Here is a 27,400-nt window from a genome sequence, read left to right as displayed (position 1 = left end):
CAGGTCAACGAACTGGGGGTGGAGAGGGACAACAGGAAGGGTTCATTCATCTATACCACCAATGTTTACCAAGCACAGTAGGACAGCAGTACATGGTGAGCATACAAAATCTACTACCAAATGCCAGTCGAGTTTCAGGCGTTGAGATGCAACAGCAGTGGTGAAAAACTGCGGTGGCACGTGCCTTGGTGGAGCTCACAGTGTAGTAGCGAGCACAAACAGGCATTGGAAGTAATTGTGTAAAATGGTGCGAGGTGCCCAGAAGGAAAAATAACAGGCGGCTGGAATTCTTCTAAGGATGTGAGATCCCTCTGCAAGGGGCGGCCGTGGGCGGATTTTGAGCAGGAGCGGCTGAGAGGCGGAGGGATTACAGGGGCGGGAAGGCTGCAGGCGAGAAGAGTTGGTCATTTAAAAATGCAAACATTTTCTCCCCGAGTGGAAGAGAAGTGTCTGGTGCTTAGGGAGTTTGGGGGTTCTTCCTGGGGCTAGGGCTGTGTTTTAGGTGTAAGCTCAGTCGCCCCACAGGGCAGGAACAGTACAGCGAATAGAAGCCCTAATGCCTATATGTTCCATGCTAGGCACATCTAGGTGCCCTTCTTTCCTAGACCAGCAGACGCATTATCTCCGGTTCGGATTAGGGCTACAGCAGACGGCAAGGTCCGGGTGGCGAGGGATCAAGCACAGCAGCACTCACGCCCAGAGCTCCGGGTCTGCAACACCCGGCGGGCGGGAGAGGGCGGTGCTTGCTCTGCAGACTCAGGCGTTGGCGTGGGCTCCACCCCCGACCTCAGGCCCCGCCTTCCACCCTTCTGATTGGACCAAACCCGCGGAAGGGCTGGGCGGCCCTTGGCGGCCCCGGGGGTCGGGCTGAGGACAGCGCACTGATTGGTCTGGCGGGATTAGGTCACCGCTAGCAGGTTCGGGCGGCCCGGACGCTGGCGGGGCGGCCGAGGCTGCTGTGAGAGGGCGCTCGCGGCTGCAGGAAAGCGAGCCAGCGAAGGAGGCGGGGAGGCGGCGGCAGCGCTCGCTAGCCGCTCGCTCATTTCCCGGTGCCGCTGCGGGTCCGCCGCCGCGCTTCCTGCTCCCCCGCCACTCCGCTGCGCTCCGCGGGAGCTGCCGCCCTACGGCTGGGTGCCGGCTCGGCTCGGCTCGGCAGTCGGGTACGCCAGCGAACCGCGCGCTCTGGGCGACGGGCGCCACACCTGTGGAGCCGGCAGCCGTCGAGGGTGCCGGCCGAGGTCCCGGGGCGCGCGTGCTGAGGGCGCCGGCAGCCCGAGCCTCGGGGAAGGCGCGCCCCCCGGCTGTGCGCCGCGGGCAGCATGGGGCTCCCTGCGCTCGAGTTCAGCGACTGCTGCCTCGACAGCCCGCACTTCCGAGAGACACTCAAGTCGCACGAAGCGGAGCTGGACAAGACCAATAAATTCATCAAGGAGCTCATCAAGGACGGGAAGTCGCTGGTCGTCGCGCTCAAGAGTGAGTTCCCTGAGCCTGGTGGGGACTGGGACCGGGGCGGAGCGGTCTGTGGGGCGACGCTCAGCCCGGGTCTCCCGCGCGCTCCCGGTTGCGCCCCGGGCACTAGGTGACGGGGGTCGAGGCGTGTGCTGAGGCAGGAAGGATACGCGGGCGGGCGGGCGGGCGGGCCGGTCTCCCTCAGAGGAGGAAGGAGCGGTCGCGGTCGTTTGCTCCCGGGGCTGGCCCGGAGCGGCCGGGGCGCGGACGGTGCTTGGGGCAGGTGGGTGTGCGCGGCACACAGGTGTCCTGGTAGTGCCACTGCTGTGCCCTCCGCCAGCCTCAGCCCTCTGTGAAGCCCATCGCGCCCACGACTCCGGCTCCTGTAGGGGAGGAGTAGCGCAGCTCTGGATCCCCAGCCGTGGGAATGGAGAGTGGTGGGGGGTCGCTGCCTCCAGGGGAAAGGCGGGGTATGCCTGCTTCATCTCGGTAGGCGTCTCGAGCCTGCTGAAGGCCGCCGGGTTTTCTGGGTGGAATGGCCCGTCGCTCCCTATTCCTTGGAGTATTGGCAACTGGTAACCTCCGGATCTAGAATCAGTGCCATGTTCGTGCGCAGGTTCCGATTCATGTGTTTAGCAGAAGGTGACAGGGGTGGGAGTAGAGAACCAGAGTGTTCCTTTACTCTAAACTGTGGGCGAGGGTTTAAAAATAGAACGAACATATTCCTTCTCTCTCTCTCCTGTTCCTTCGCTCCACTTTTTACCTCTTCCATTATCCTTGAAACCTTAAAGGTCTAAGAAGAAAGGTCTTCATTACCTTAGAAAAGAGAAGCTTAAATTCATCTTAAAGGTTCTTGACCTTTCTGAAAAGAACATTTTTTGCTTTTCCCCCTCCTGGTACAAGGGAAGAAATGAAATTTGCATTCTGCTTGATTTTTGCAGAGCCAAGGATTTCGCCTTCTGGCCAATTAAGGGGCTCTAGGGATGAGCACCTTGCATCGTGAGCATGTATTTTGGTGCCTTTTCAGTTTACCCATTTAAAAGTAGGTAGGTCCATTTTTTTTATTTTGAGAACCGGGAACAACATGAAGGCAAATATTGGATTTTTTCTTTCTCCTTTTCTGTCTCTGCTGGCTTTCCTCATAGGTGATATCTTTCAGGTTAGAAAGCTTGTCTTCTCAGAGTACGATCCTAGCTGCAAGAGTTGTCCCCAGGGTTCTTTATAGGAGGCTTTATAGCAGCCAACTACCTGAGGCGTCATTTTGTGAGACTGTTTCTTCTAAAAATGAAGCATGAGACAACAGAATGCCAGGGCAGGCGTGCCAGTCTTTTAGGGGTGAAACGAAGGGCAGGGCTGTGATACCAGGAGCTTTCCAGGTACAAGGGCTCTGAAGGAGGTTAGGGACTCTAGGAGGCGGTGCCTTATTTGAAGCATAGGAACAGAGACTTCCTGTGTCAATCCTTGATCTAGGAAATGCATAACCTTGGTTTGAAGTAGCACAAGGAACACATTAATGACTTGGGTTCAGGCATTTGGATTGACCCTCAGGCCAGTGTTAATTGGGCCTCAGCTTCACTCCACAGAAATGCAGTTCCTGCTGTGTGTTGGATACTGCACTGGACACTGAGAATGTAGCAGTGATGTGTTGTTTCCCCTTGGTACAGAGACATACGTTCCATGCCAGGCACTGCTTCACCTTATTTTGCAGATGGGAAAACTAAGGCAAGAACTGAGGGAAGCATTAGCCCAGAGGCGCACATCTTTAACAGAAGAGTTAGAACTTTTGCATTCACTTGGTCTGAGCCAGAAATGCGAGTTCCTGCCATTGCAGAGCTCTTGATCCTGTTGCATCCTTCTTGCTCAGGATAGAATCCCTTGGACCAAGACTCTGAGAATGGGATTGCATCTCAGCATTGAATTTGAGGTGTTGTGTTTGGGTGACTGGAATTTTGCCTACAGCTATTTTGGGGAAAGCCACAGTTGTGTGGGTGTGTGTATTTATTTAGGTGGTTCTGGGGATTGAACCCAGGGTCTTGCACATATGAGGCAAGTGCTTTGTGATAGAGCTACACTCCCAGTCCTAAGAATTCTTTGGTTAGGAAGCATTGTAGTGATGGAGTTCAAGACTTAAATGACCTAAGGGAATGGAGCAGCCCTGTAAGTTAGGGGAAAGATTGTTGGGAAACTGGGTGTTCTGGTCTCTCACTATCTGGCTCTACAGCTAACAGCACACCTACTACTACTAACTACTACTTGAGCAGGGCATATGAATTTTTAAAATGAAAAAGGCAGAGTCAATCACCGTGTCCTAGATTTCAGGCATTCTTTCATGAGTGCTTGGAACTATACTGCCATATTAGTATTTGTGCAAAATTTTTCTTTAGATTGTTTTTATCATTATTGTAAATGAAAAGCCAGTTGCTTTCCAGTATGGCTTAAGGATAAATACATAATTATACATAATTACATAAGTAACAGTGGTTTTATGGCTTTATTTTATGACTGTATTTCTAACTAGTATTTGCAGATCTTTGGATTTGGATGTCCTTTGTGTATGAATCAGAGGCAGTGAAACTGGCCTGCAGGGATAGACAAAGTTCAGCTGGGTCATTGTTTTGGTACTTCTGCTTTATGAATGAGGAAACTTAGGGACAGAGAAGTTAGGAACCCTCCCAAGGTGACATAGCAGTTAAAGGTGTTTAAATGTAGATTGTTAAATTTCAGAGATACTTCATTTAACCCTGAAACAACACTGTCATTTAGATCAGGCTAAGTCAGGGGTTTCCCTCCATTTACCTTTGAAATTCCCTTGAGAATATGATGAGAGTGATGGGCTTCATAAAAATGAACCCCTTGAACTCGTTCCGTGAAGTATGGACTCCTGGGATGGACACAGAGAGGATAAAATAATTGAAGACAGACATTTAAAACAAATCTTGCCCTTGGAGAAACTTCTTGTTCAAAATGGAGTTGAGCCTTGGCGGTTGTTTCTGGTCCTGTCCTTTTGTGTGGGAACTTGTTTACCTGGGACCTTTTCTTTTGACCTGTAGTTGTCTCAGTTAATATTCTGTATTAGTCATTTGTTTTTCATTTATTCTGTAGAGGTGATAAAGAATGGATGAGTTTTAGGATGTCCTGGGTCAAATCTTTTAAAATTAAAAAAACCACATTTATTTATTTATTTTGTACAGGGTCTCACTATGCAGCTCGAATTCATAGTGAGCCTCCTGTCTCAGCCTCCCCAGCATTGGTATTAGAGGTGTGCATTACCACACTCAGTTTTGGTGGCCAGCGTGGCATGCTCAGGTTCCCAGGCTGGCATGCCTTGCAGTACCAGGGATTGAACTTGGGTCTTGATCACATCACTTTTTGTTGCTGATTTTGGACTTGTTGCTAAGCCTGAGCTTTGTTGTGTCAAGTGGGAATAGCCACACTGACTTTGGAGGGTAGTAAGAAAAGGAAGCAGTGTAAAAGGCAGTATAATGGAAGTATATAAAAAGCTCTTAGCTTGAGGTCTGCTACATCGCTGTGCTCAATTACTGGTAGCTGGTGTTAACCATCTTCCAGCATTAGAGACTGTCAGGAAGACTGTCAGGATTGGTGATTCTTAGAGGAAAAGTCTTTAAGTGCAGGTTGCAAGGAGTAGGGATAATACCCTCCTGTGTCAATTGTTCGTAACTCACATAGTTTTGTGTATATTAGCCGTTGGTGGGCAGAATCCTGGTGTTAGGGTTAAGTTGTGGTTATGTTTAAAAACGCCACAAGTTAAAAAGTAACAAAATAAATAAGCCTTACATCTTTTGTGTTCCTAAAAATATTCCAGTAGCTTAAAATTTCTCCCTTTTTGATAAATTAACTTACTCTGCTCTGGACTGCTGCCTCTTTTTGCCCTGCATGAAAAGCTTGCAAAATAAGTTGGACCTTGTATCTGATTATCTCATGAACTCAGTGGCAGATTGAATGTGATTTCACAGAAATAAAAGTACATTAGATTGTTGGTTTTGAGGGATGATGGTTTTCAGGAACTGTTCCTTCCCATCAGGACAGCGGAGTTCTGAATTTGGGGCTATAACATGTTGCTGGGGACATATCCATTTACATTTAACTTCTGCTTATGTTCAATAATTGAAGCTGAGTGGGGAATATGGAAATGAAGTTATTCAGATATTCCCTTATCATCGTGCTACTCACTCATTAAAGTCTTCAGTTCAAAGGTTTATAGTACATTCATGGAGTTGTATGACCATCACCATAACGGTAGAACATTCCTTATTTCCTACCAATCTCTGTACAAATATGCCACCCTAGTTAACCACTGATGTATTTTCTGTCTCTGTAGATTTGCCTATCCTAGACATTAGAAATACAGTTTTAAAAATTTTTTCCTGGGTATTGGTGAGCACCATCAAGCACAGGATTCTTTTTTTTTTTTTTTATTTTTTTTTTTTAATGTATTTGATACAAGGTCTCACTATGCAGATTGGACTCATAGTGATCCTCCTGTCTTCAGCACTGGGATTACAGGTGTGTGCCACCATGTCCGGTCTCGGTGACTGGCTCAGCGTACCTGGGGGTGGGGCCAGTGCAGCCTGAGGTGCTGGGGATCATATCTTGGTCCCTGCGCTTGCCTAAAGCAGGTGCTTAGTCTGCTGAGCTATGTCGCTGGTCATGAAGCACAGGCTTCTTGATTGGAATTTCTGGTGGGGAAACTTAGAATCAATATACTGTTTTCCTTCTCATTAAGGGGGCTTAAGGAGAGGGGAGGGCCCAAAGGTTGAACCATGTTCTAGGTTAGTGGTGGTGAACCCATGGCACGTGTGTTGCAGCAGGCTGTTTGTTGTCATTGAATGGTCTAAAAGGTTTGCTATCCCTGACCTGGGTAACCTGGATGTCCCTTGGTGTTTTCAGCCCGCGAGAGGGGAATGGATTCACTTTAGTTCATGATACTTTGACAAGTGCAGAGGGTATAACAAAAGCAAGGCTGAGAATTCAGCCTTTTTCCTCTGAGTTTTCAGTCAAGTTGGGTGAAGGTGTGTGAGTCCAAGCCAAGGCATACTTTGTGGTTGCTGTTTTGCTTGATGACATTAAAAAAATCAATAAATGAACTCATTTGTTTTTCTGTATTTGAGCCCATACTTTTCTGTGAAGCTTAATGGGGATATGTGCCTTTTTCATTGAATTTTCAGAGGCTAGAACATCTGAGATCTCTGTCCTTTGCCTTATACCACAATCCCGTTAATTGGAGCAGAAACATTCTATTTAAAATGCCAGCCTCTTTTACTTTATTGAGCATTTGCCGAATGACAAATCTTATGATAAGTGCCACACATTGTCTTATTATTCCCATAGCAGCATGTTGTAAAGTAAATACAGTTGACCTTCAGTATTCCTGGGCATTGGGTACAGGACCTCCTTTGGATGTCAGAAAACCTCATAGGCTCATAGGTCTTATATATATGTACAGTATTTACATGTAACTTATATTTATCCTGAATACATTAAATAATCTCTAAAGTACTTTAGAGGATCTCCACTTTGTACTACCCTTTAGTGCCTTCAGCAAAATACTGGTGGTGAAAATGCAGTTTTTTCATAGACTTAGATTGTAGAAAGGAGAAACATGTAAGAGAGCTGGATTAAGTGAGTTTATTGTGCTAGTGTTTTTCAGGCTGAGAACCCTGGTAGCAAAGACTAGCTAATATTTTGTATTGTGTGCTGACGTTTTGTGTTTTTTTCCACATTCATAGGCTGAAAGAATCTTGTAGGCTGGAGGAACAGATGAGGGCGGTGATTATGTCTTGGCTTTGTAAAGCAATGCTTTCTTTTTGGGGTAGCACTGAGTGATTATCAATGATTCTCTTTTATCTGGGTAATAAAATATTGAACAGAGAGGCCAAAAACCTGTTTCTGGTGTGATTCAGTAAGGTAAATGATTCATCTTCTTTGCTCATTAAAACAAGAGTAAAAAGTCAATATGAACTGTTGTGTGCTTTAAACCTGTCCACTTTCTTTTGTCCTTCCTTAGGCTTTCGTATAGGCCTTTTTTGTAGCAGTGAAATGAGCCCTTCCTGAAGGGCCAAAGCTCTCTAAAGATATTTAATACCAGCTTGCTTTGTTTAGGAGTAATTTTATTACTCAGAAAATCCTGATGGAACAAGTACATATGCAGTAAGATAGCAGCAAGTTTCTCCGAGTTCCTTTGGTTTGCTCAGCACCCTATGAATAAAAAGGAAAAAAAGCTTTTCCTAATTATTTGTAGTTGGTGGTGTCTTAGTTATTTTTCTAGCTGTTGGACAAAATACCCAACACCCAAAGTTAAAGGAGGAAAGGGTTATTTAAATAGCTCAGAGATATGTCGTTTAGGATTAATATATCAATTTTCTGTCTCAAAAGATTAATGCTTTCTGATAATTTAAGCTAGATGTAATCATTTAGAAGGCATCTGTTGTTGAACCTGACCTCTTTCCCTAAGCGTAGTGCTTTTGAGATTAATCTGTAGCACAGAACAGTAAAAGATTGCTCCTTTATATTGCTAAAAAGTATTTCATTTTGCAAACTGTAACTTGTTTACCCATTCACGAGCTGATGGATGTTTGGGTTGTTTTTAGTTCTTGGCTATGTGTAACACTGTTATGAACATTTACATACATGTGGGTTTATGTTTGTGTGGGTTTATGTTTTCATTTCTAATTTCATTTCTTATCTAGAAGAGGTGTTCCTAAGTTATATGGAAAATTTATGTTTCATCTTAATTTAACATTAAGTTTATGGGGGCCAGGGAGATAACTCAGTTGAATAAGCGCTTGCTGGGCAAGTGCAAGGGTCTAAGTTCAATCCCTGGTTCTGCAAAAAAAAAAAAAAAAAAAAAAAAAAAAAAAAAGATTGCTGTTTAACCTTTAAAAGCATTTCAGGCTGTTTTCCACAGCAGAAGTACCATTTACATAGCCACTTGCAGCAGTGGCTGAGGGTTACAGTTTCTCCATGTCTTTCTCAACATTTGTCATTATCTTTCTTTTTGCTTGTAGCCACCAGTGGATTGTAAACCCACCATTTCAGTATCATCTAGAGTAGTTTCTGTGCTACCCTGTGCATTTACATTCTCCAATGACTCATGATGCTGAGCATCTTCCCATGGCATTTATTGGCCATTGGTGCAGCGTCTTTGCTGAAATATGTATTCCAGTATATATGTCCTTTTACCTTGTCCCATAAAACTTTTAGGACTTTTGAGGAGTAAGTGAACAGCACTTAGTAAATGATCAGCATCTATTATATTCTTTCTTTGTCTTCTTTGAGGACTTTTTTCCCCCTCATTTGCTATAGCCTCAGTTGTATTTGACTTACGAGTTTTAGGCTCTCAGGACATTGGAAAGTGGTTCCGAGGTGGTTGTGGTTAAAGTTTCGATTCCAGTTAGCTAGTCAGCATTCTGCTGGGCAGATCCCATAGGTGGGGCTTCCCGATTCTGGCCAGTGAAAGCTTCTGATCTCTGAAGTGACAAAATGAGAACCCACTAGAGAATATTATAACTATTGAACTATTGGAAAACACAACTCATGGAGGGGTTTTTCTTACCCTGTCAGGGCCATTCCATTTCTGAAAATTAGCTGAGAGTGGAATGCCAACGTGAAATCAACAGCCAGAGTGGGTTTTCTGTATTTAAATTTCTAATTGATCTTGGTTTTTAAAATTATAACCCATTATATTTCAACGTATGTGTCCTTTTTGTCAGCAAAGAATGCTTTCATTAAACCAATACACTGTCCCTGCCTTATCCTTGCCATGCTTTCCAAAGCCATAGGCTGGAGTGAGGCATTTTGGGGAGTTTGTGGGCCAGCAGTGGGGCCAGTTGTGGCTGGAGCAGAGGGATAGCAGATAGGTGAGGAGAGAGCCCAGGGGCCGGGGGTTTGAGTTCCAGAAAAGATTTTGGGTTTCATTCTAAGTGTGATAGATGGATTTAGAGTTTATAATGTGGTCCCTCTTATGTTCTGGAAAGATCATGCAGGCAGCAGGCGGGACAGGTAGATGTAATAGGGCAAAGATGGTGGCATGGAGTCCAGTTAAGAGGCTATTATAATGAACAGATCAGGTCAGATACAATGGCAACTTGAAACGGGGTGATGACATCAGAGGTGGTGGTCGGGTGCTAGCTGTTTTTTGGGGTTGAGCCCCATATGGTTCATTTGGATGTAGACTATGTGAGGAAAATCAAGAATAATTTACCAGATGGATGCCTGTGATCCTAGCTCTCAGGAGGCTGAGGCAAAAGAATCACTGTGAGTTTAAGGCCAGCCTTGGCTACATCCTGAGACTCTGTGTCAACCCCTGCCAGTTAAATAAAAGATTCACATATCTTTGGCCTGAGTGATTATGTGAACGATGGCACTATTTTCTGAACTAGAGAAAGTTTGGGAAGGATTAGGCTTGGGGAGGAAAATTAACTGTATAAATGAGTGACTTAATCTTACAGTGCAAAGACAAAATGACACAGATAGCTCATGAATATATTCTCATAAAGAGAGTATAGAAAGGTAAATACAAAGTAAAACACCTTCATTCCTCTTTCCCTCCCTCTCTCCCTCCCTTTCTACCTTGCTCCCTTCCTTTCTTCCTGTGCTCCTAGGCATGTGCTTTGTCACTGAGGTACACACGAAGCCCCCAAATTTCCCTTTTTTAGTTAACCATTTTGTTATTTTTTCTTTGCTTTTTCTGCTAATTTGTTTTCATAAATGGCATTATACTATATGGATTATTCTGTTTTACTTTTCCAGTTACTACTATGTCTTAGAGTTCTTCCATGTACACACTGCACTCTTTCTGCTCACTTCAGAGGGCTCTCTTGTGTGGGTGTACTATGGTTTATTTACCCAGGCTCCTACTGGAGGATATTTGGGTTATCTCAGTTTTTCCATTACAGAAAGTGTTGTCGTGATAATTTGCACACATGCTTTTGTGTATGGGTCTCAACATTACCATGGGATTGAGTCTTCCATGTGGAATTGTTGCTGAATGCAGTTTTTACAGTCTTTTGACATCCTTTGATTAGGTCTTTTATGTTCCTGTAGAGGTTGCTGCTGGTGCTCCTTTGACTGTGTTAGATTGTGTTTCCAAAGCTTAATCTTTTATCTCAAATTGGAAGCATCCTGGAAGGGCCTCTTGTTTTAAGGACTGATACTGATTCTAAAAGAATCAGGGTGGAGAGAGGGAGGGAGATAGAGTGAGTGAGAGAGATTGCACTCTATCAGACTTAAAACCTGCCACTCAGGGCTGGTGTAATTAATTAGATGTATCCCTAATAGTCTTGGCCCTGACTAATACCCTTTCTAACTGCAGGTTCTTACAGGTAAAACGGGAGGTGGACAGTTCTCTGTCCATGTTAATAGTCTGTTCCAAACTCAAATTGTAGGAACTTATGAAATCATGTTTGTCAGGGTGAGGAAAACCGTATTAGTGGCTAGAGGAATTTTTACAAATGAGAATCAGTGGGGTTTGCACATTTTTGTAGAAATCCAGTGGAGGAAGAGAGGAAATAGTAAGGAAAACAGCTTGGCAGTGTGGGCCAGAAACTGTCACGGCATGTTTATATCTGGCTCTGTTCACCTTCGTTGGAAGGCACAGAATGCTGTGGAGGGAGACCAGGCTGTATTTACTATATTTAGAAAGAGGAGATTCCTGGGGTTGGGTGGTGTGTGTATGTGTTTTCTTTGCTCACGGACAAAGGTTTGGGGTTTGGGAATTCTAGACCAAGCCTTGTTAACTCGGTGGCCTCTCTGTGCCAAGCCAGTAGCTACACTTTGACTCGGGCTGCTGCCACATAGGAAAAGCCAAAATAAACGCTGCTTTGTATGGTTTGTAAAGACATCATGGGTAGCTTTCATTTGATCTTGCTGTCAGATCCACTTTTAAGCTTACTCCAGGCTAATTGAAACCCTCAGAAAGTACAACTGGCTCCTCCTGCGAGACTTTAGGTAGATCCGCAGGTGCTGAGTTGGACTTTGGATGTTTCTGTGCCAAGGACACCATCAAGTAGATGGAACCAAAACCGGAACAAATTTCTGACGGTGTATCTCATTACCACACTTCAGGGCAGGTGTGAACAAGGAGTATCAGTTGAACAAATAAAATTCGGACATTTAATTTGATTTATATCTATGTTTCTCTGTTGAAAGCTGATTAAATTAGTGGTACAGGATTCAGAGGGATGAAAAGGAATGTGTCCCTCTAATTCTTCCCGTCTCTTCATTTCCACTTCTACTGGAGGCAGCATTTTACCAGGGTCTTAGATATTATTTGATTATAATTTATGAATATGTCAGAAAAAATGTATGTATATGCTTACATGTTCATATATCTATATGCAAATATGTAAACATATCAATTTGGAAGGATGCCCTATATATTCACACCTTCTAATCTATTTTGACATTCTGCATTAGTGTGTACAGAGCCAACTCATGCTTAGCATTGTATTCTTTTGTATGGATATGACACAGTTTATTTAACTACTTCTCCTATTGTAGACATTTAGGTTATTTCCAGCCCCTTACTCTATAAGCATTAGTGCTAGTAACCTTCTGGCATTTTGGGTATGGGACCCATAAATGAGTAGATTTGTAGGATGAGTTCATAGAAATGGAACTACTCAGCTCAAAGGACCTATATGTGCTTTTTTCATTTCAATAAATATTTCATACAAGTGTTTCTAAAAGTTGTGGGTGAATTTTATAAATCATGATTTTCACTGTTGGAATTTATTATAGAACATTCTTTGTAAAATAATGATACTTAGAATTTCCTTCTACCCAGTTTATATGTGTTGATAATTCCAGGATTAAAAACCATCACCAAAATCATTCCCTAGAATGCAACTCAGCTGTATCTAGGAATCATCCTACATAGGACCCTGGAGAACTTGTCCGTGTTCCTAGTGATGGGCCAAAGACATTTTTGTCTTTGTACGATGCTTCGTGCAATTTCAGAAGGCTTGGCAGGTGTTGGGAGTGATCTCTTTGCCGTGGTTTGGGCCTGTTGGCATTTTTTATTTGTGAGAAGCCTCCCTGTGGGCTCTGGAGTTCCTGGGGACTGGTTAGGAAGGGGGTGTTTTGTCTGATACTGCTCTGTGGCTACTTCTCCCATAGAATTTCGCACTTTCTCCTGATGGAGAATGGAGTATGCTCCATATCCTCTACGGTCTACATTCCAGAGCCTGTGACAGCTCCTGTCAGTGTAGAAGGCTGCTGTAGTGGGGTTCTGGGTTGCAGCAGGCCCAGTCTTATTTTCTGGGTATTTATTCTCTCAAGAGGAGGCAGGGGGAACACAGGGGGCCACATCACGGGATGGTCGTGGGCAGCTTGGCAGGGTAATCAAAGAGGGAACAGAGGCCTTTGGGAACAGTCAGTGTTGGTTTATCAGGCGCAGGGAGGTTCCTTTCGATGAATCATTGGTAGATCACCTGTGTTATTTTTTGCCTCACCTTTACTTCTGCTTTTTTGCTTTGAAAAAAAGAATAAAAAGCATTTATTGTACAAGAGAGATTTATAGTATTGAGAAATCACAGGTTTGATATGTTTTAGCAATTTTTTCTAAAATACCTTCAAATAATCTTTGAATCATAGCCATTAAATTGAAAAATACTTATTATAGACATTCCTTGTTTAATGACTGAATTGATCACTAAATGAGGAATTGTATGTAGTGTGTACGTTATGATGTTTACAGCAAAGAAATGACCAAAGGAGACTTCAATTTGATGACTTTGCTTTTATTTGTATAACTCTTACATGTAGTCCTGTAATGTATAATAGAACATAAAACTACAGTACTGTATAGTACCATACAATCAGCAAAAATTGCAGTACTGGATAAGTAAGGCATACTATACCAAAAAAGATGGTGAGGCTCTATAAGCAAGGTGTACAGAACCGTACAAAAAAAAAGATGGATCATAAGTCTGAGTGGCAGGGTTTTTTTTTTTTTTTTTTCAGTACTGGGCATTGAACTCAGAATCTTGTGCTTGCCAGGCAAGTGCTTATTCTACTGTGCTATCTTCCCAGCCCTGAGTGGCAGGTTTTAAGTCTGAACAGTTGTTAGGCAGGTCATTAAATAAAGAATGCCTGCATATTAAAATAATCTCGTTTTACCAGTGGTGGGAGATTTTTTTCTCTGCATAATTCAGTCCCAAGGTGAATGTATTTGAGCATAGACACAATCTGGCCATGTTACACAGGAGAAGGAGAGAGAGTATGTTTTACAGACTAGGTACAAGTATCCTGGGCAGGTGGCTCTGTACCAAGGGGTACTCCTCCCTGAAAGTCTCCTTTACTCAGTGGAATCACTGTTCCAACATTGAAGTAGACACTGCAGAATGTAAGGTGTCAAGACATTTTTCAGAGATTTTCTGATGTGAATGGAGAGGAGAATATGTAGTTAGTACTAAGCACTTGGTGGGCGGGTTGTGAGGACAGAGAACAGGGAAGAGTTAGGGGCATTGTCATACCACAGGAGAAGTCTCATGATGTGTGATGGGGCAGTAAGTGGGATTTGTTCCTGCTGATTTGTCCTGATGGAGTATGCGGGCGGAGATGCCTGTGAGGTGGTGGAAGGCTCAGATCTGGAGCTCCGGAGAGAGATAGCAGACATGGAGGTAGTGTGCATCTCTCTGTCATGTTCGAGGGTCTGGAATGGATGAACCTACATAGGGTTCACCTGAGGAGCCTGGTGTGTGCCCCCTGAAAATCAACCCTGGAGACTGGAAAGTAAGTGATTTGGGTTTAATGTGAGCATGGGGGATTAGAAAAAGACAGAAAAGCCCCCAGGTGAGTCTAGACATTGAAACACTGACATGGGGTGAGAGAAGAGAATGGAGATCAAAACCATGGGGAAGGGAGGAGGGCGGATGAAGAGAAGCTGCTGCCTGGCTGGGAGAAGCGCATGAACCGCAGCTCAGGCCATCTATACCACTTAACCGTATCACCCATGCTAGCCAGTGGGAGTGGTCCAGTGGCACCAGTGGTGGTGGCAGCAGCCGCAAAATTGGGCAGGGGGAGCCTGCCAGTGTCTGATGCTTGCACCTGCTGGTCAAGCACAGCCTGTCCAGGTGGCTCTTGTCCTGGCGGCAGGAGAAAATCACACAGACCAAGGAAGAGGCCCTGGAACTGATGAACAGCTACATCTAGAAGATCAAGTCAAGAAAGGGGAACTTTGAGTTTTTGGCCTCACAGTTCAGCAACTCAGCTCGGCCAAGGCCAGGAGAGACCTGGGTGCCTTCAGCAGAGGTCAGATGCAGAAGCCATTTGAAGATGCCTCATTTGCACCACAGACTGGGGAGATGAGCGGGCTAGTGTCCACAGACTTGAGCATCCACATCATCCTGTGCATGGAGTGAGGCCGTTGCCACAGTATGTATTGTCCTGGAGAGGCTGGGAAGGGGCTTGCAGAGATGGGGGCTCTGGTCTCTGTTCCTTGTGCTCCTACAGTTGGGGTGATCTCACCAGACACCTTGACTTTAGAAGAGCCTTGGGGTGGGGAGGCCTCAGGCCCAGAAGTGGGCACCAAGGCCCATCTAGTTCCAAATGCCAGTGGTTTCACAGTACCCAGGCAAGCTGGCTCTGGGCCCAGAGGCAATAGCCAGGCAGCGGAAACCTTTGCCTTTTCCATTAAAACCAGAACCAGTCTGCTAAAAAAAAAGGAATATTGACATGCGTCAAATGAGTAGAAGAAGGTTGGAGAGAGTTTGAACTCATGATAGGGGTTTTGGACCTGGCCAATTTGGGTTAGGACTTGCCCAGGGCCTTTGGATTTGACCTTAAGAGGTCAAACTGAAGAAAACAGTCTAAGAATAAGGTGAATAATTAATATCTATCTAATAATATTATTGTGAGGAATAGATGAGGAATAGATGTAGGTGTGCTTAGCAATGTAAGCAGGCACATGTTAAGTGCTCTATAATTGGAACCTGACACTATTGGCATTATCTGATTGTCCTGGTTATTAGGTGGTGATTGTATGGATTTAGCTTGACATGACCGCAGCCATCTTGAGTTGTAACCAGTATGATTGTCTCAGAGTAACAATAGTCAGATTTTCTTTGTAGTGGTTTTTAAAATCATTTTATGTATGTGATTCTTTGTATAAGAATCGGCCTAACTGTAAATTCTTTTACCTCAGGAGATTCTGATGCATAAGCTCTGGGCAGGCTTGGAAATCTAGATTTCATGTCTGTACCCACCCAAGGTGACTTCCGTGGAAGTCACCATGCAAGGTCACACATTAAATCAGAATAGGCCAAAAGGGATTCCCCACAGACCTGGTTCCAAATCCGTTGTCCCCTTTAAGGTGTACAGTCAGGGCATCTGGCCTCATGTCGGGATATCTCAGGTGCCTGGAAGGTATCTGTGTCACTGCAGGTTACAGAATGTTTAGGGTGCATTTCACAAGTGTGACAGTTTCAGGTATGGTTGGTGGGCTTCATGCTAGGATCCAGTAGTTCCATGAGCTTGGCCTGTGAGCCAGGACCCTTCTGTAGCACTGCGGTGGGAGTTGTAGACTCTTCAGAAATAAAACTTTATGCTCTTGGACAATACCAGAGCAGTTTTCCCAATAGTCCTGGGCGCTATTGTCAGGGTTAAAGTCATTTGGGGTCAGAGAGTATAATTATGTTGTACATTGTTTTTCTTGAAAAAAAAAAAAAAAAAGTGCAGGAAGCACAGTGCCCTAGCTTAGCCTTTGCACAGCTAGGGGGACTCAGTGTTTGGGGAGATACTGGCTGGTGGCCCTGGGTGTGAAGTGCTACAAACCAGGAAAGAACTGATTTGCTCCTTCCGTCATGGTGTCACCTTCAAGGCACTCATTTCTGGCAGTCTTTGCTCCTTCAGTGCCTATCTGTGATCTGATCTCGTTTGTTCTCAGCCCACTAGCAAGGGCTGGGTGAGAGAGCAGACCACAGGCATTGCTGGTGAAGTGCCAGGGTGTCACCTCAAGGAGACCACTGCAGCGTTTGCTCTGCCCTTTTCTTAGGAAATCCTGGGGGCTGTGCTCCCAAAGAGCAGTGCTTAGAGCCATGAGGAGTGAGAGAGTCTTCCCTGGGCAGTGTGTCCAGCAGCTTACCAGCTGCACAACTCCCACTGTGGACACTATTGCTTTGTAGGAGCTGGAGGCCAGGGCAGGTACTAGGGAGGGATGCTTCTGCATCTCCAGGCCTCAGTTCCTGCTGTGTCTATCTGCTGGCCAGGTCTTGTTGCCGTCTCCAGGTCCTCTGACCACAGCTGCTTGAGCTTAGTGTGCAAGATCAGCAAGTTACCATGTTGCCAGCTCCATTTAGAGCAGTACCGTGGTTTTATCTCTCTTTCTGGAAAGAAATCCTGTTTTCTCTTTAGGTAGACAGCGTGCTTGTAATAAGTCCCCCAGCAGGATAGCTCTGCTCCATTGCATAGGAAATTGGAGTGGAACTGATAGCTTTTGGCCTCAGTGTCTTTTAGGATATGCTACTGGCTTGTTTCTCAACTCCTCCACCTCTTTTGGCCAGCATAGCTTCATACCGTCACAGCACTACAGGGCTTGGGGCTTTGTGCTTGAAGCAGCAGTGAATTCATGCATGAAGATTACCAGATGAAGATAACTCAAAATTTGCTTATTTTCACAAATCTAAGTTTTGAATATTAGGGTATGTTTTGAAGCTCTCCAAACTCAGTTTCTTTAAGATGATTGAAGTGTTTTTTGATGGTTATCTCACATGAGAAACTTGTCAAATGTCAGGCTGGAGAAGGGTGAGTCATCTCTCTCTTAATGTGTCATCTCAAGCAGAGATATTACTGAGCTCCCCACATGGGGCAGTGTGGGGGCAGGCAATTGTGGGCAGATTCCTTGGAGATCCTTCCTTAGGATTTAAAGCATAGCTTTATTGAGATATAATTCACATATCACATTCACCATTTACAGCATACAATTCAGTGGCTGTTCAGTATATTCACAGAATTTTGCATCTATCTCTGTAGTTAATTTTAGAACATTTTCATAATTTCCCGACAAAATCCTGCGTCCATTAGCTGTTATTTCCCATCCTTTTATTCTTCCAGCCTTAGGCAACCCCTTCCTGAGGATTTTGAAACCCTGTCTCCAAGGGTCGTGTTGTCTTGTCTGCTTTGTCCTTTGCTATTATTAAGCTACATTTTCTTTGCCTTTGATGCATCCAGACGATTTGCAACTCTTTAGGATGCTGCATTTTCAATGTCAGGATGCTTGGATCTGACACTGTTCTTTATTTTTTATTTTTTTATTTTAATAATTTTATTGAGCAACAAATAGCAATTAGACAATTTTAAAATCAATCAGTAGGACAGTTTCAATAATAAATACATTGCACATTGTTGTCTCAGTGGTTATTCATTGTATAAAATTCAGACCTGACATCCCATACAAACACTAATAGAACAAATCTTATTCATTGAATTAAGAGAATGTAGCTGTATATCTAACCTATTTTTTTTTTCCAATCCAAATTGGTAGGACAGTTTCAATAACACATTTCATGCATTCTTCCTAGTGGTTAATTGTTGTACAAGATACGGACATGATATCCTATTTACAAACACTATTAGAACAAATCCCTCTATTCATTAAGAGAATGTAACTGTATATCTATTCTAACCATTTTGAACACACAGATACAAAATGGACATTCTTCTGTATCCCCTTTTTTTGTTTAGTTCCGTTATTTGAATATTATAGGTGTGTTAACTCAGCAAAATATTCTAAAAGAGTCCAGTAGTCCATAATAGTATTGGGTCTTCCACTTCACTGGCAATGTCAGAAATTGTTGACCTGAGTCTCCTACATCTCAACATAACAGCATGGCTTTACTTCTTATACTTCATTTTTATACTTTTCTGCTGGATGGTTAAGACCAAGATAAAGCAGGACCCATGCAACGAGAGTTGTAGCTTTTGGGTCTGATAAGGTCAGTGAAATCCCCTCAGGATTTATCCTGAGATCCTGTACCTCAGATTGTAGATCCTTTGTCAGTGACACTGTTCTTGCTCTTCACCCTTGGACAGATTTGCTAGTGTCACAGGTATCATATTGACACTCATTCCTGAGGGTGCCTGTAGGCCTCTTCCCTTGTATTGGCTGGCTTTGGAGTAATTTTCTTGTTGAGAGTTGGAAGGAAGAACCCAATTGCAGGAGGTAAATGTGTTGTTTTGCAACAGTCTGCCTTGGGGGGTGGGGTGTGTGTGTGTGTGTGTGTGTATCTGTCGGTCTGTCTGTCTGTGTGTGATGCTGGGAATTGAACCCTGGGCCTTATGCATGATAAATAAGTATACTATTTCCCCCATTCCAGGAACTTTTTACAGAGGAAAAAATTTTCAGTAATATTCTGCTTCAGATAATTGCATTTGGAGAGTCAGCTTTCATCATTTAAGAATTAAGTGGATTTTTTTGTGTGCTGAAATGGTGGTGGTTTGAAGATATCTAGGGCTTTCATGTGGAAGCTTTTCTTCACCAAGGATATTGTGTTGTTCTAGGAAATTCCAGCCCAAACACAGGGTACATTCTCTACCATCTGTATCTTTGCTCTTTCTCTCTCTTTGCTTCTCTCTTCTTTTGCTATTTCTGTCTTTTAGTCTTTCACTGTGATTGCCCTCCTCCACCCCCAGTGCACCTTGCCAAAGGCTCAAAGAGGTGACCAGCTGATATCTTGATTCTGAGGAAACCAAAGCCTTTTGTTAATGGAAATGACCTGAAACAGATTTCTGGAGAAATAGAATTATGGCTAAAATGACGCCGAGATTTGAGGTGACTACAACTCAGCCAGAACAAGAAGTCCAGGCTGTAAGTGGTCACGTCTTATAAACAACACTGTCTAGGGCCCCTTTCCTGTTCCAGTTCCTGTGTTATGTTCCTGAGGTGAAAGGATCTGCGTAGAACGAGAGCGGGCACAGAATGTCTGGCTCTCTGCTTTAGCGGCGCTGACGAGAGCATTTAGGCCCTCAGGTTGGCTTTGTCTAATGGGACCTGAAGCAAGCCTCAGGTTTTCATTTTTTTTTTTTATCATCACTGAGCAGGGACAATGCTGTTAAATTTGTGTTTAATGAAGTAGGTTAATGATTTATATTTCAAGAAGAAATTTTGAGGACATGGAATGAGAGCATGTTATTTGGGTTAGTTGACTAGCTCCAGATTTAATTACGTATTTATAATCTTCCCTGGAGACCTAGGAACCTATTTGGGGTAGGTCAGGATGCTGGAAGTGAGACCTGAGTCTTTGGGTACTCCCACAGTCTCCAGGAGTGACACACTTACATATGTGTATGTGAGTCCTGGGTGAGTTTGATGACTTACATTTCCTTCCGCAGGCTGCCAGTCTTAAAGTTCATGAAACTCTCAGCACCAAAGCAGTAAGCTGCTCCTTTTGACTTCCTCTGAGGCATGTGTCTTTCTCTTCACGTAGTCATTAAAAAAATAAATAATCCAAAAACTTGCATTTTTTTTCTGATTATACAGGTAATACATGCTCATTAGAGAAAATTTAGAAATTACAGATGAATAAAAGGAGAAAATGTAAATTATACCAATAGTACTGATTAGAGATAGTAATTTTGGTTTTATAACTTTTTTTTTTTTTGGTTATTTTGAGACAGGATCTCACTGTGTAGTTCAGGCTGGCCTTGAACTCGCTGTGTTCATCAACATCTCGGGCATCTCATTTACCTCATAGCCATGAACTCATGGCGATCCTGTTACCTCAGTTTCCTCAGTGATGGGATTGGAGGCATGAACTACCATGCCCGGATTATGACTTTTTCTACTCAATGCCTCATGCTCATCTTTCTATATTAGGAACCATTTCCTACATCAGTTGTCAGTGGCTATTTAGTATGTTGGATAAGCTGTGTCAAAACATTTTGAACTAATGACCTACTTCTGGATAGTTAAATTGTCTCTTTTTCATGATTATTATTAACCTGTCAATATTTCTTGACCTTATAAACGTGCCATCATATCTCTTTAAGGCAAACTTACGTGGGCTCCTCTTGTGTTTTCATGTTTTTCAGCTCCAGCATTTACCTCTTTGCCTGCCTGCTCCTTCTTTTTGCAATACCTTGGGAGCAAAGAGAAGTTGTGTTTTCAGAATCAAGCATCCCACAATATCTACTGTCATTAAAGGGTTTACTCTGTACCAGGTGTTTTTGTTAAGTGTTTTACAAACTGACTTTTTTTTTTTTTTTTTTTTTTTTTTTTTTTTGGCAGGACCGGGGATTGAACTCAGACCCTTGCGCTTGCAGGGAAGCACTTATTCTACTGAGCCATCTCCCCGGTCCCTACAAACTGACTTTTTGAAAAAAGTATTCGTAGACTTTGTATATGCCAGGCAAGCACTCTACCACTGAGCTACATCCCCAGCCCAAGCTTTATTTCATTACAGTGTCACAATCTTACGAGGCATGATCTAATATTGCTATTGATAAGCCAAAACACAGAGAGATTAAGTAAGTCAAACAACTAAGAAACACTGAAGTCGGGATTTGAACCATGATTTAGTGCCATCCCACTTTCTCTTTAGCATCATTATACTTCTGACTGCCCAGCCCCGTAAGTGTTGTTTTTCTCCTTTACATGGGGACAGTAGTGCTTCTTTGAGAGCACTCTAAAAATTAAAAGTAGTGCTAGCGAGCACCTGGCCCAAAACCACAGTAGCTGTTGCTACTCTAGTTAACTGTTTTTGCTTTTTGTAAGATGGCAGTAATGTGGAAATCCAGTTTTAGATTTCTTTGTGCAGTCCCTAGATGAATTTCTGGTCTCCTTATTAGACTGAATTATTATACTAGGGATTCTCTCTAGGAATTACACTGCATGTCATACTCAACCAGTATGTATTGACCTTAATCCAGATGTCTTGGTTCTAAACATGTCTAACCAGATTCTGCATCCATTTCATCCTCTTTGGAAAAAAAAAAAAAGATGGTTTGGGGATGCTGACTTCTTACAAGCTAATTATAAAAGCTACACACTGTATGAGCCTGCTCCTGTCTACTTATCTTACAGCCCATCAACATCTCGGGCAAACACTTGACCCTTAATCAGAATTTTCTCCTTGAGTTCAACATAAATCAGCTGAGGTAGCTGTTGTGGCACTTAATTAAAAGGGTCTTTCATATATTTTTAATGTTACTGCAACCCTAATGATCCTTATGTTGTGGCCATGGAGCAACCCTATTTCTACTTCTAATAGTTAATTTTTTATTTTTTATTTATTTTTTTACCTCTAGGGGTTTTATCCCCCACCCCTAAATCCTAATATAGGCTCCTGCATCTCTGCAGGTTTCCACACCTGGGTGGTTGTAAGGAAGACAGTAGCACAGATATTCTGATATAGCTTGGTTATTATGGAATCCAGGACAAGGGGACTTTTCTCTCCTCTCTTGTCTGCTGAATTTTCAGAAGTAATTTTTAGTTTTAACAGCCCCCGTGGGAGACTAATTGCCCTAGAAAGGAATCCTGAATTGGGGACTGGTAGAATATTTTGTTTCTTTTGAGTAGGAGTAAAGACAAGTTCTTCATGAACTGAAATAACAAGTATTTATTGGATTTCAACTATGTTCTAGGCATTGCTGTATGTTTTGGAGGAATGTCTCTGAAAAAGACAAAGTTTCAGCCTTGTAGAGCTTATAATTTGGTGAGTAGAGAAGTTAGGGCAGTTAGTAAATAAACAGGGTACTTTCACACAGTAAGAAGTACTGTAATGGAAATAAAATCAGATGGAGAGTGATGGTGTTAAGTGGAGACAACTTTAGATTATGTAATCAGAGGATACTTGGAAGGGCTTGGGTCATATGAAGAGTTTAGGCCTGTACCTGGTGACTAGCTGATTAAAGCTGTAAGTCATCCTTTGAAGGAAAGACTGATGGGTTTTTTTTTTTTTTTTTTCACTTGGTATTTCTTCTTATGTTTTTATGGATAAGGCCTTCCTTACTTGTTGGAGTCATGACCACTCACAACCTTCATCATCTTGGTGAGATAGAATAAATTTCCTGCATGATGGGCACACAAGTAATTAAAAACAAACCAGCCAGAAACCTTATGAAGTCTTTCCCCTTCGGAACTTCCCAGTTGCTTTTCATGTCATTCACAATACAGTTTTCACCTCTTACTATAGTGTGCAGCCTTGTGTGATCAGGCTCCTACTTGCATTGCTGTTGCCATTCTGACTATTCTCTTTGTCCTCACTGTGCTTACACTTTGTTGGTCTCAAATACTCTAATGCACTGAGCAATTTGGACTGTAGGGCCTTTCTGTTGCTGTTTTGGAGTACTGTTGCCTTATATCTTCTGTGATCAGCTTCTTACCCCTTAGGTCTCACCCAAAGAACTTGCCAGTCTCCTCCTTTGAGTGCCTGAGCTGAAGTTTTTTTTAACCTGTATCTCATTGCCCTGTTGATAGTCTTTATAGTCATGTCAATGCATATTGAATGAATGTTGTCCAATGTGCCCTTAAAGAGCACTTCTCAACCACTTGACTGTGTGTTCCAGAAGCAACTCTTAAGTGTTGATGGCCCTAAAGATCCCTTGATTCTCTTCAGATTTTATTTTGGATCAGGTGTGACTATTCTGCTTGGGTAGTATCCCAGTGTATCTTTGTTTAGGAATGATGGCATGCCCACTATTTTTATTATGTCTCTTTCACTACCTCTTGCTTTTTATGAGGTAGAGGAAAGAAAAGGGGAATTTCATGTTCCTAGGTCTGTGCTAAGTGGCATAAATGGAGGCCTAGGTCTGTGTGGTTGGGCCAGTTCACTTTCTGTGAATTGATTCCTTGCATAATCTTCCCACCTAGAAAAAATGGACTCACAGCTGGCCCTTAAGTTGACAAGATTGTTTGTTCATGTATGTGATATATGTGAAACTACTTTAAAAATTAATTTTTTTTTTTTTTTTTTTTTTTTTTTTTTTTTTGGTGGTACCAGGGATCAAACTCAGGACCTTGCGCTTGCCAGGCAAGCACTTATTCTACTTAAAAAGAAATTTTGAATATGAGGGTGTATCTTTCCCTCCTACCCTTCCCACTTAAAGGTGTTATGTTTTGACATATTTTAGTTATAGCAGCATAACCAGAAGATAAGCTTTATAAGCCTTATAATTATTTATATGACTGATTTTTCATTGTCTATTAAAAAGATTTAAAAACTTCTTCCTGGACCAGGAATATAGCTCAGCGGCATAAGCACCTGCCTGGCAAGCCTAAGTTCTGGAGTTGGATCCCCGGCACCTCAAAAATAACAACAGATACCTCCTTCTAGTTTTGTTCACACTTCAGACTTCCTATACATTGTTTGCTGACTTTCTGAACTGAAATCATATCTCTTTTTCTTTCAGTGGTTTTCATAGATTCTGCATAAAACTTTCTGAAACCTCATTGTAACTTTTTACAAGAATTATTGTTAGATCACTTGGAGAGGTCCTAGTACCTGAATGAGTCATAAGAGGAACTTAACAAACAGAAAAGAGTGCTTCACAAGTGTATGAAGTATTAGAACTTGAGTCTTGCTAAATAGAATTTAGCATACAAGTTAGACTTCATCTTTTGGAGCTCTAGGCTCTGTGTTTTTATGGACTACTGCCATGTTTAGGTATTTATTATCTAGGGGGCAGGGAAAAAGGAGGGACAATATCACCTCTATTATGGCTTAGATCTAAAATGTCTCTTAAAAGTCTTGCATGTTTGTATATATTGGATGTATGTTGTATATATGTCTTACGTGTTTGTGATTGGATCATGGGCATACTGTGCTCATCAGTGGAGTCATCTGTCCATGAATTCAGCAGTTGAATGTCCTTTTAGGAGGTGGGGCCTGGTTAGAGTGGGTCACTGGAGGGCACGTTCTTGTCCTCAGTGTCTTCCTTTCTGCTTTGCCTACTGGCTGCCACACTGTGAGCAGCCTTTCTCTGTCTTGCCCTTGCATCCTGCTGTTTGTGCCTTACACTGAAACTCTGAGCTACAATGAACTTCCCCTCCTGAAGTTGCAGGTGTAGGATGCTGTGTCTTAGCTCCCGGAAAGTGACTAACACAGCCTCCCTCTCTCTTTGTACACACCCATGCCCTGCTTGGTGGCAGCTAAGCCACTGGAGACTTACTGACCCACTTTCTCCCTCCCCCTGCCCCCCCGGTATGTACTAACTGTTTAGTGCTCTATTATCAGTTATTTCTAAAATGTGTTACCACACATCTCTGTGGGCACTGACTTCTCAGTTGTTGGAAATTAACTTAGAACCTAAAGAGCATAACGCTGTAGCTGTGCTTTTACAACTAGGACCCTGGAGGTAGCTGTGCAATGAGCAGTGCTGGAGGATTGGAGAAAATTCTGGCCAAAACTCATCTGGCCTGCTTTCTTGATGTGCACTTTGCCTTTTCCTCTGATGATTCCTAGTACCTTGATAAGTAATAATAAAGTTCTTTGACTTGTTTTTCTATCAAGCTGCTTCAGAAAGCCCTTATCAATTTTAGGGTGCATCCATAGCTGATATTCATTAAAGACATAAGGATTAGAGGAACTTTGACCAGTGAGGGAGAGACAGAAACCTGTGGGGGAGACTAGAGATGCTGGGTGCTCTGTCTGTGGCATTCTGCCACTTTGTACAAGAGAATGAACTACCCCTGCTCTTGAGTAGAAAGGCCATCAACAGGACATGCTGCATGGCCTGGAGGGAGGTCTGATGCTTGTTCCACTGCTTGTCCACTGGAATGACCAGGCCAAGGCTGGTTGCTATGCAACCCTGCACATAACAGACACAGGAGAACTCGCCCACTGATTATTCTGTCCCCTTTGCCTTTGTCTCTGTGTTCTCTTCTCTTAGGCTTGGGTGGAACAAGATAAAGAACACTGATTTGAAATATTAATTGTTTTATTAGTCCCAGAATCTCACAGAAAGCTCCATACTCATAAAGTAGATGGGGGAAGAGAGGTGAGTTCCTTTTGGGCTCAGAAGGATGTGGACTTGTGGCAACAGGGGAGGATGCTCTTGTTATCCCACCATCTTTATCAGTTTTAATAAGGCACCTTAGTAGGTGTGATGCTTCCATTCTGGGTGCATCAGCTAGGGCACTTGTTAAGATAAGGGAGAAAAGAGGCAAGCCAAGAAGTTTAAGCTACAAGGAGATTTGCCGTGGTAAATAGCCGGAAAGCTCCGGGCTGTTCTTACTGTGGACTTAGCTGAGTCCCATAGCTCCAAAGGCTTGATGTTTGCAATCCCTGGACTCTGCGTTGCTCAAGTCACCTTTCTTTCAGGCTGGTGTGCATCATGCATGCAGTCTCCTACTTCAAGTTGGCAAGATGACTTATGGCAAAGGGTTCAAATTAAAACCCTGGGTTTGGACCTCATCGGCTTTGTGTTTATTCAAGTGTTCATCCTTGAGATAGCCCCTGGAGCTGACCGGCTTGAGCCCAGAGTAGGATCTACAGTATGTATAATAAATGCTTCAAAGATCAGAGAGGGCTGGTTTCCCAGAGGAATGTCAGGGTTCTATAAATACTGGAAAAGTAGGGATAGCAGCCAAGGTGACCACTTTCTTCCATACTGACCTAAGGCAACGTTATACAAGGCCATCCAGGAAAGAAGCACTTCAGTTCCCCAATAGATCATAGTTCTTATCTAGATTTGGATAAAATAATTTGAGCTATCAGCCTGTGGTTTAATAAAGTAACCCCAGAAGTTTGGAGGAGGAGAAAAAGGAGATGCTTGTGAACTGTTGGGCACCACCAGGTCTGGGCATACTATGAGCACCTAGGTGTAGTGTTTGGGAGTCAGGTACATAGAGAGTAAGGGATAGGGGTGCCAAGAAGATAGGAGGGAGAGAGGGGACGTCCTCTGCCGGGGCAAATTATGAAAGATGAAAGCAAAATGCGATAGGAAAATTATTAAATAATGGAGTAGAATTGCATAAGCCTCATCCAGTGATTGATTTTCTTATAGCCTGTCCATCATGAAAGCTAGTTCTCCCAACTTCCAGAGCTGGCTTCTCCTTATGGTGATTTTACAGTTTGGAAATAGTGTAATATAACTAGGAGAATTTATTTTGAGTCTGGTCTGCTTATGGTGAGTACAGTAGGTGAGGCTATCAGAGTAGGCAAACTTTCCGTCAAGAGCCAGTTAGTAAATATTTTAGTTTTTTTAGGCCACATAGGATCTCTTCTGTATATTTATTTTATTTTAAAATGTATGGTGTCAGGGATTGAACTCAGGGCCTCAAGCATGCTAATCATGTGCTCTGGGTATTTTTTTTGTTCATTTTGTATCTAATCATTTAACAGTGTAAAAACCATTTTTAACTCATGGGTTATTCAGACAGTACAAAGCCTAAGTTTGTTTAGTCCCTAAATGGGTTTTAGAGTCAGAGACTCTTGTCTGCATGGCATGCTAACTGTGTGTGCTTAGCCTTTCAAAAACTCAGCTTCTTCGGTTTTGTCATCTGTAGCCTGGACCTGATGAAGAACTATCTGAGAGGGTTAGTGTAAGCCTCAAAGTGTTAGTTTGGAATTGAGATATTGGCCCTTTATATCTGCATGGCGTGCTCCGGGGAGGAAGATGAGTCTTAAGTTCTAGTAGTCTTTGCAATTTTGAGTGTTCTTCCTCTTTTGATACCCTCCTTTTCTCTATTCTGGGCAACTCTTCACCGAATTTTTGGGAACTTGGCGCCAATCTCAGTTTCAGTTCTCGTGTGTTCAGGAAGTGACCCACATTTTAATCCATATTTGGCAGTAGCTGAAATAAATTGACTTGATTCATTATCGAAATGCACAATTTTGCTTCCAGCCTAAAATTCCCTGTGTCCAATTTTTTCATTAAATTCCAGCTTATCAGCCTATCAGAGACTTTTATTAAAGCCAGAATTATTAGTTTTTTTTTTTTTCTGTTTTATCAGAGTAAATGTTAGAGTTGTGCAATTTTGTTTGCTGCCCTTGGT

The 27,400-nt window shown here is 43.0% G+C and overlaps 1 protein-coding gene and 1 pseudogene across 5 annotated transcripts in view; both read left to right on the top strand.

Annotated features, from left to right (window-relative positions):
* The first annotated feature begins 960 nt into the window (after positions 1–960).
* Arhgap26 (Rho GTPase activating protein 26) overlaps positions 961–27,400 on the top strand; it is a 466,344-nt gene continuing 439,904 nt past the window's right edge. For 4 of the 5 annotated variants that reach the window (XM_023704062.1, XM_023704060.1, XM_023704061.1 and 1 more), the window contains exon 1: positions 1,320–1,473. In XM_023704062.1, the coding sequence (XP_023559830.1) occupies positions 1,320–1,473 (154 nt within the window). Of the gene's footprint in view, positions 1,474–27,400 lie in introns of all 5 variants that reach the window. The other variant, XM_004643841.1, reaches the window with a different exon arrangement.
* Positions 14,010–14,831, top strand: LOC105743906 (annotated as a pseudogene).

Source organism: Octodon degus, unplaced genomic scaffold (assembly GCF_000260255.1).
Source record: "Octodon degus isolate 3935 unplaced genomic scaffold, OctDeg1.0 scaffold00185, whole genome shotgun sequence".
Classification (NCBI taxonomy): domain Eukaryota; kingdom Metazoa; phylum Chordata; class Mammalia; order Rodentia; family Octodontidae; genus Octodon; species Octodon degus.
Note: the sequence above shows the minus strand (reverse complement) of the source record. Positions and strands in the feature narration are given on the sequence as shown.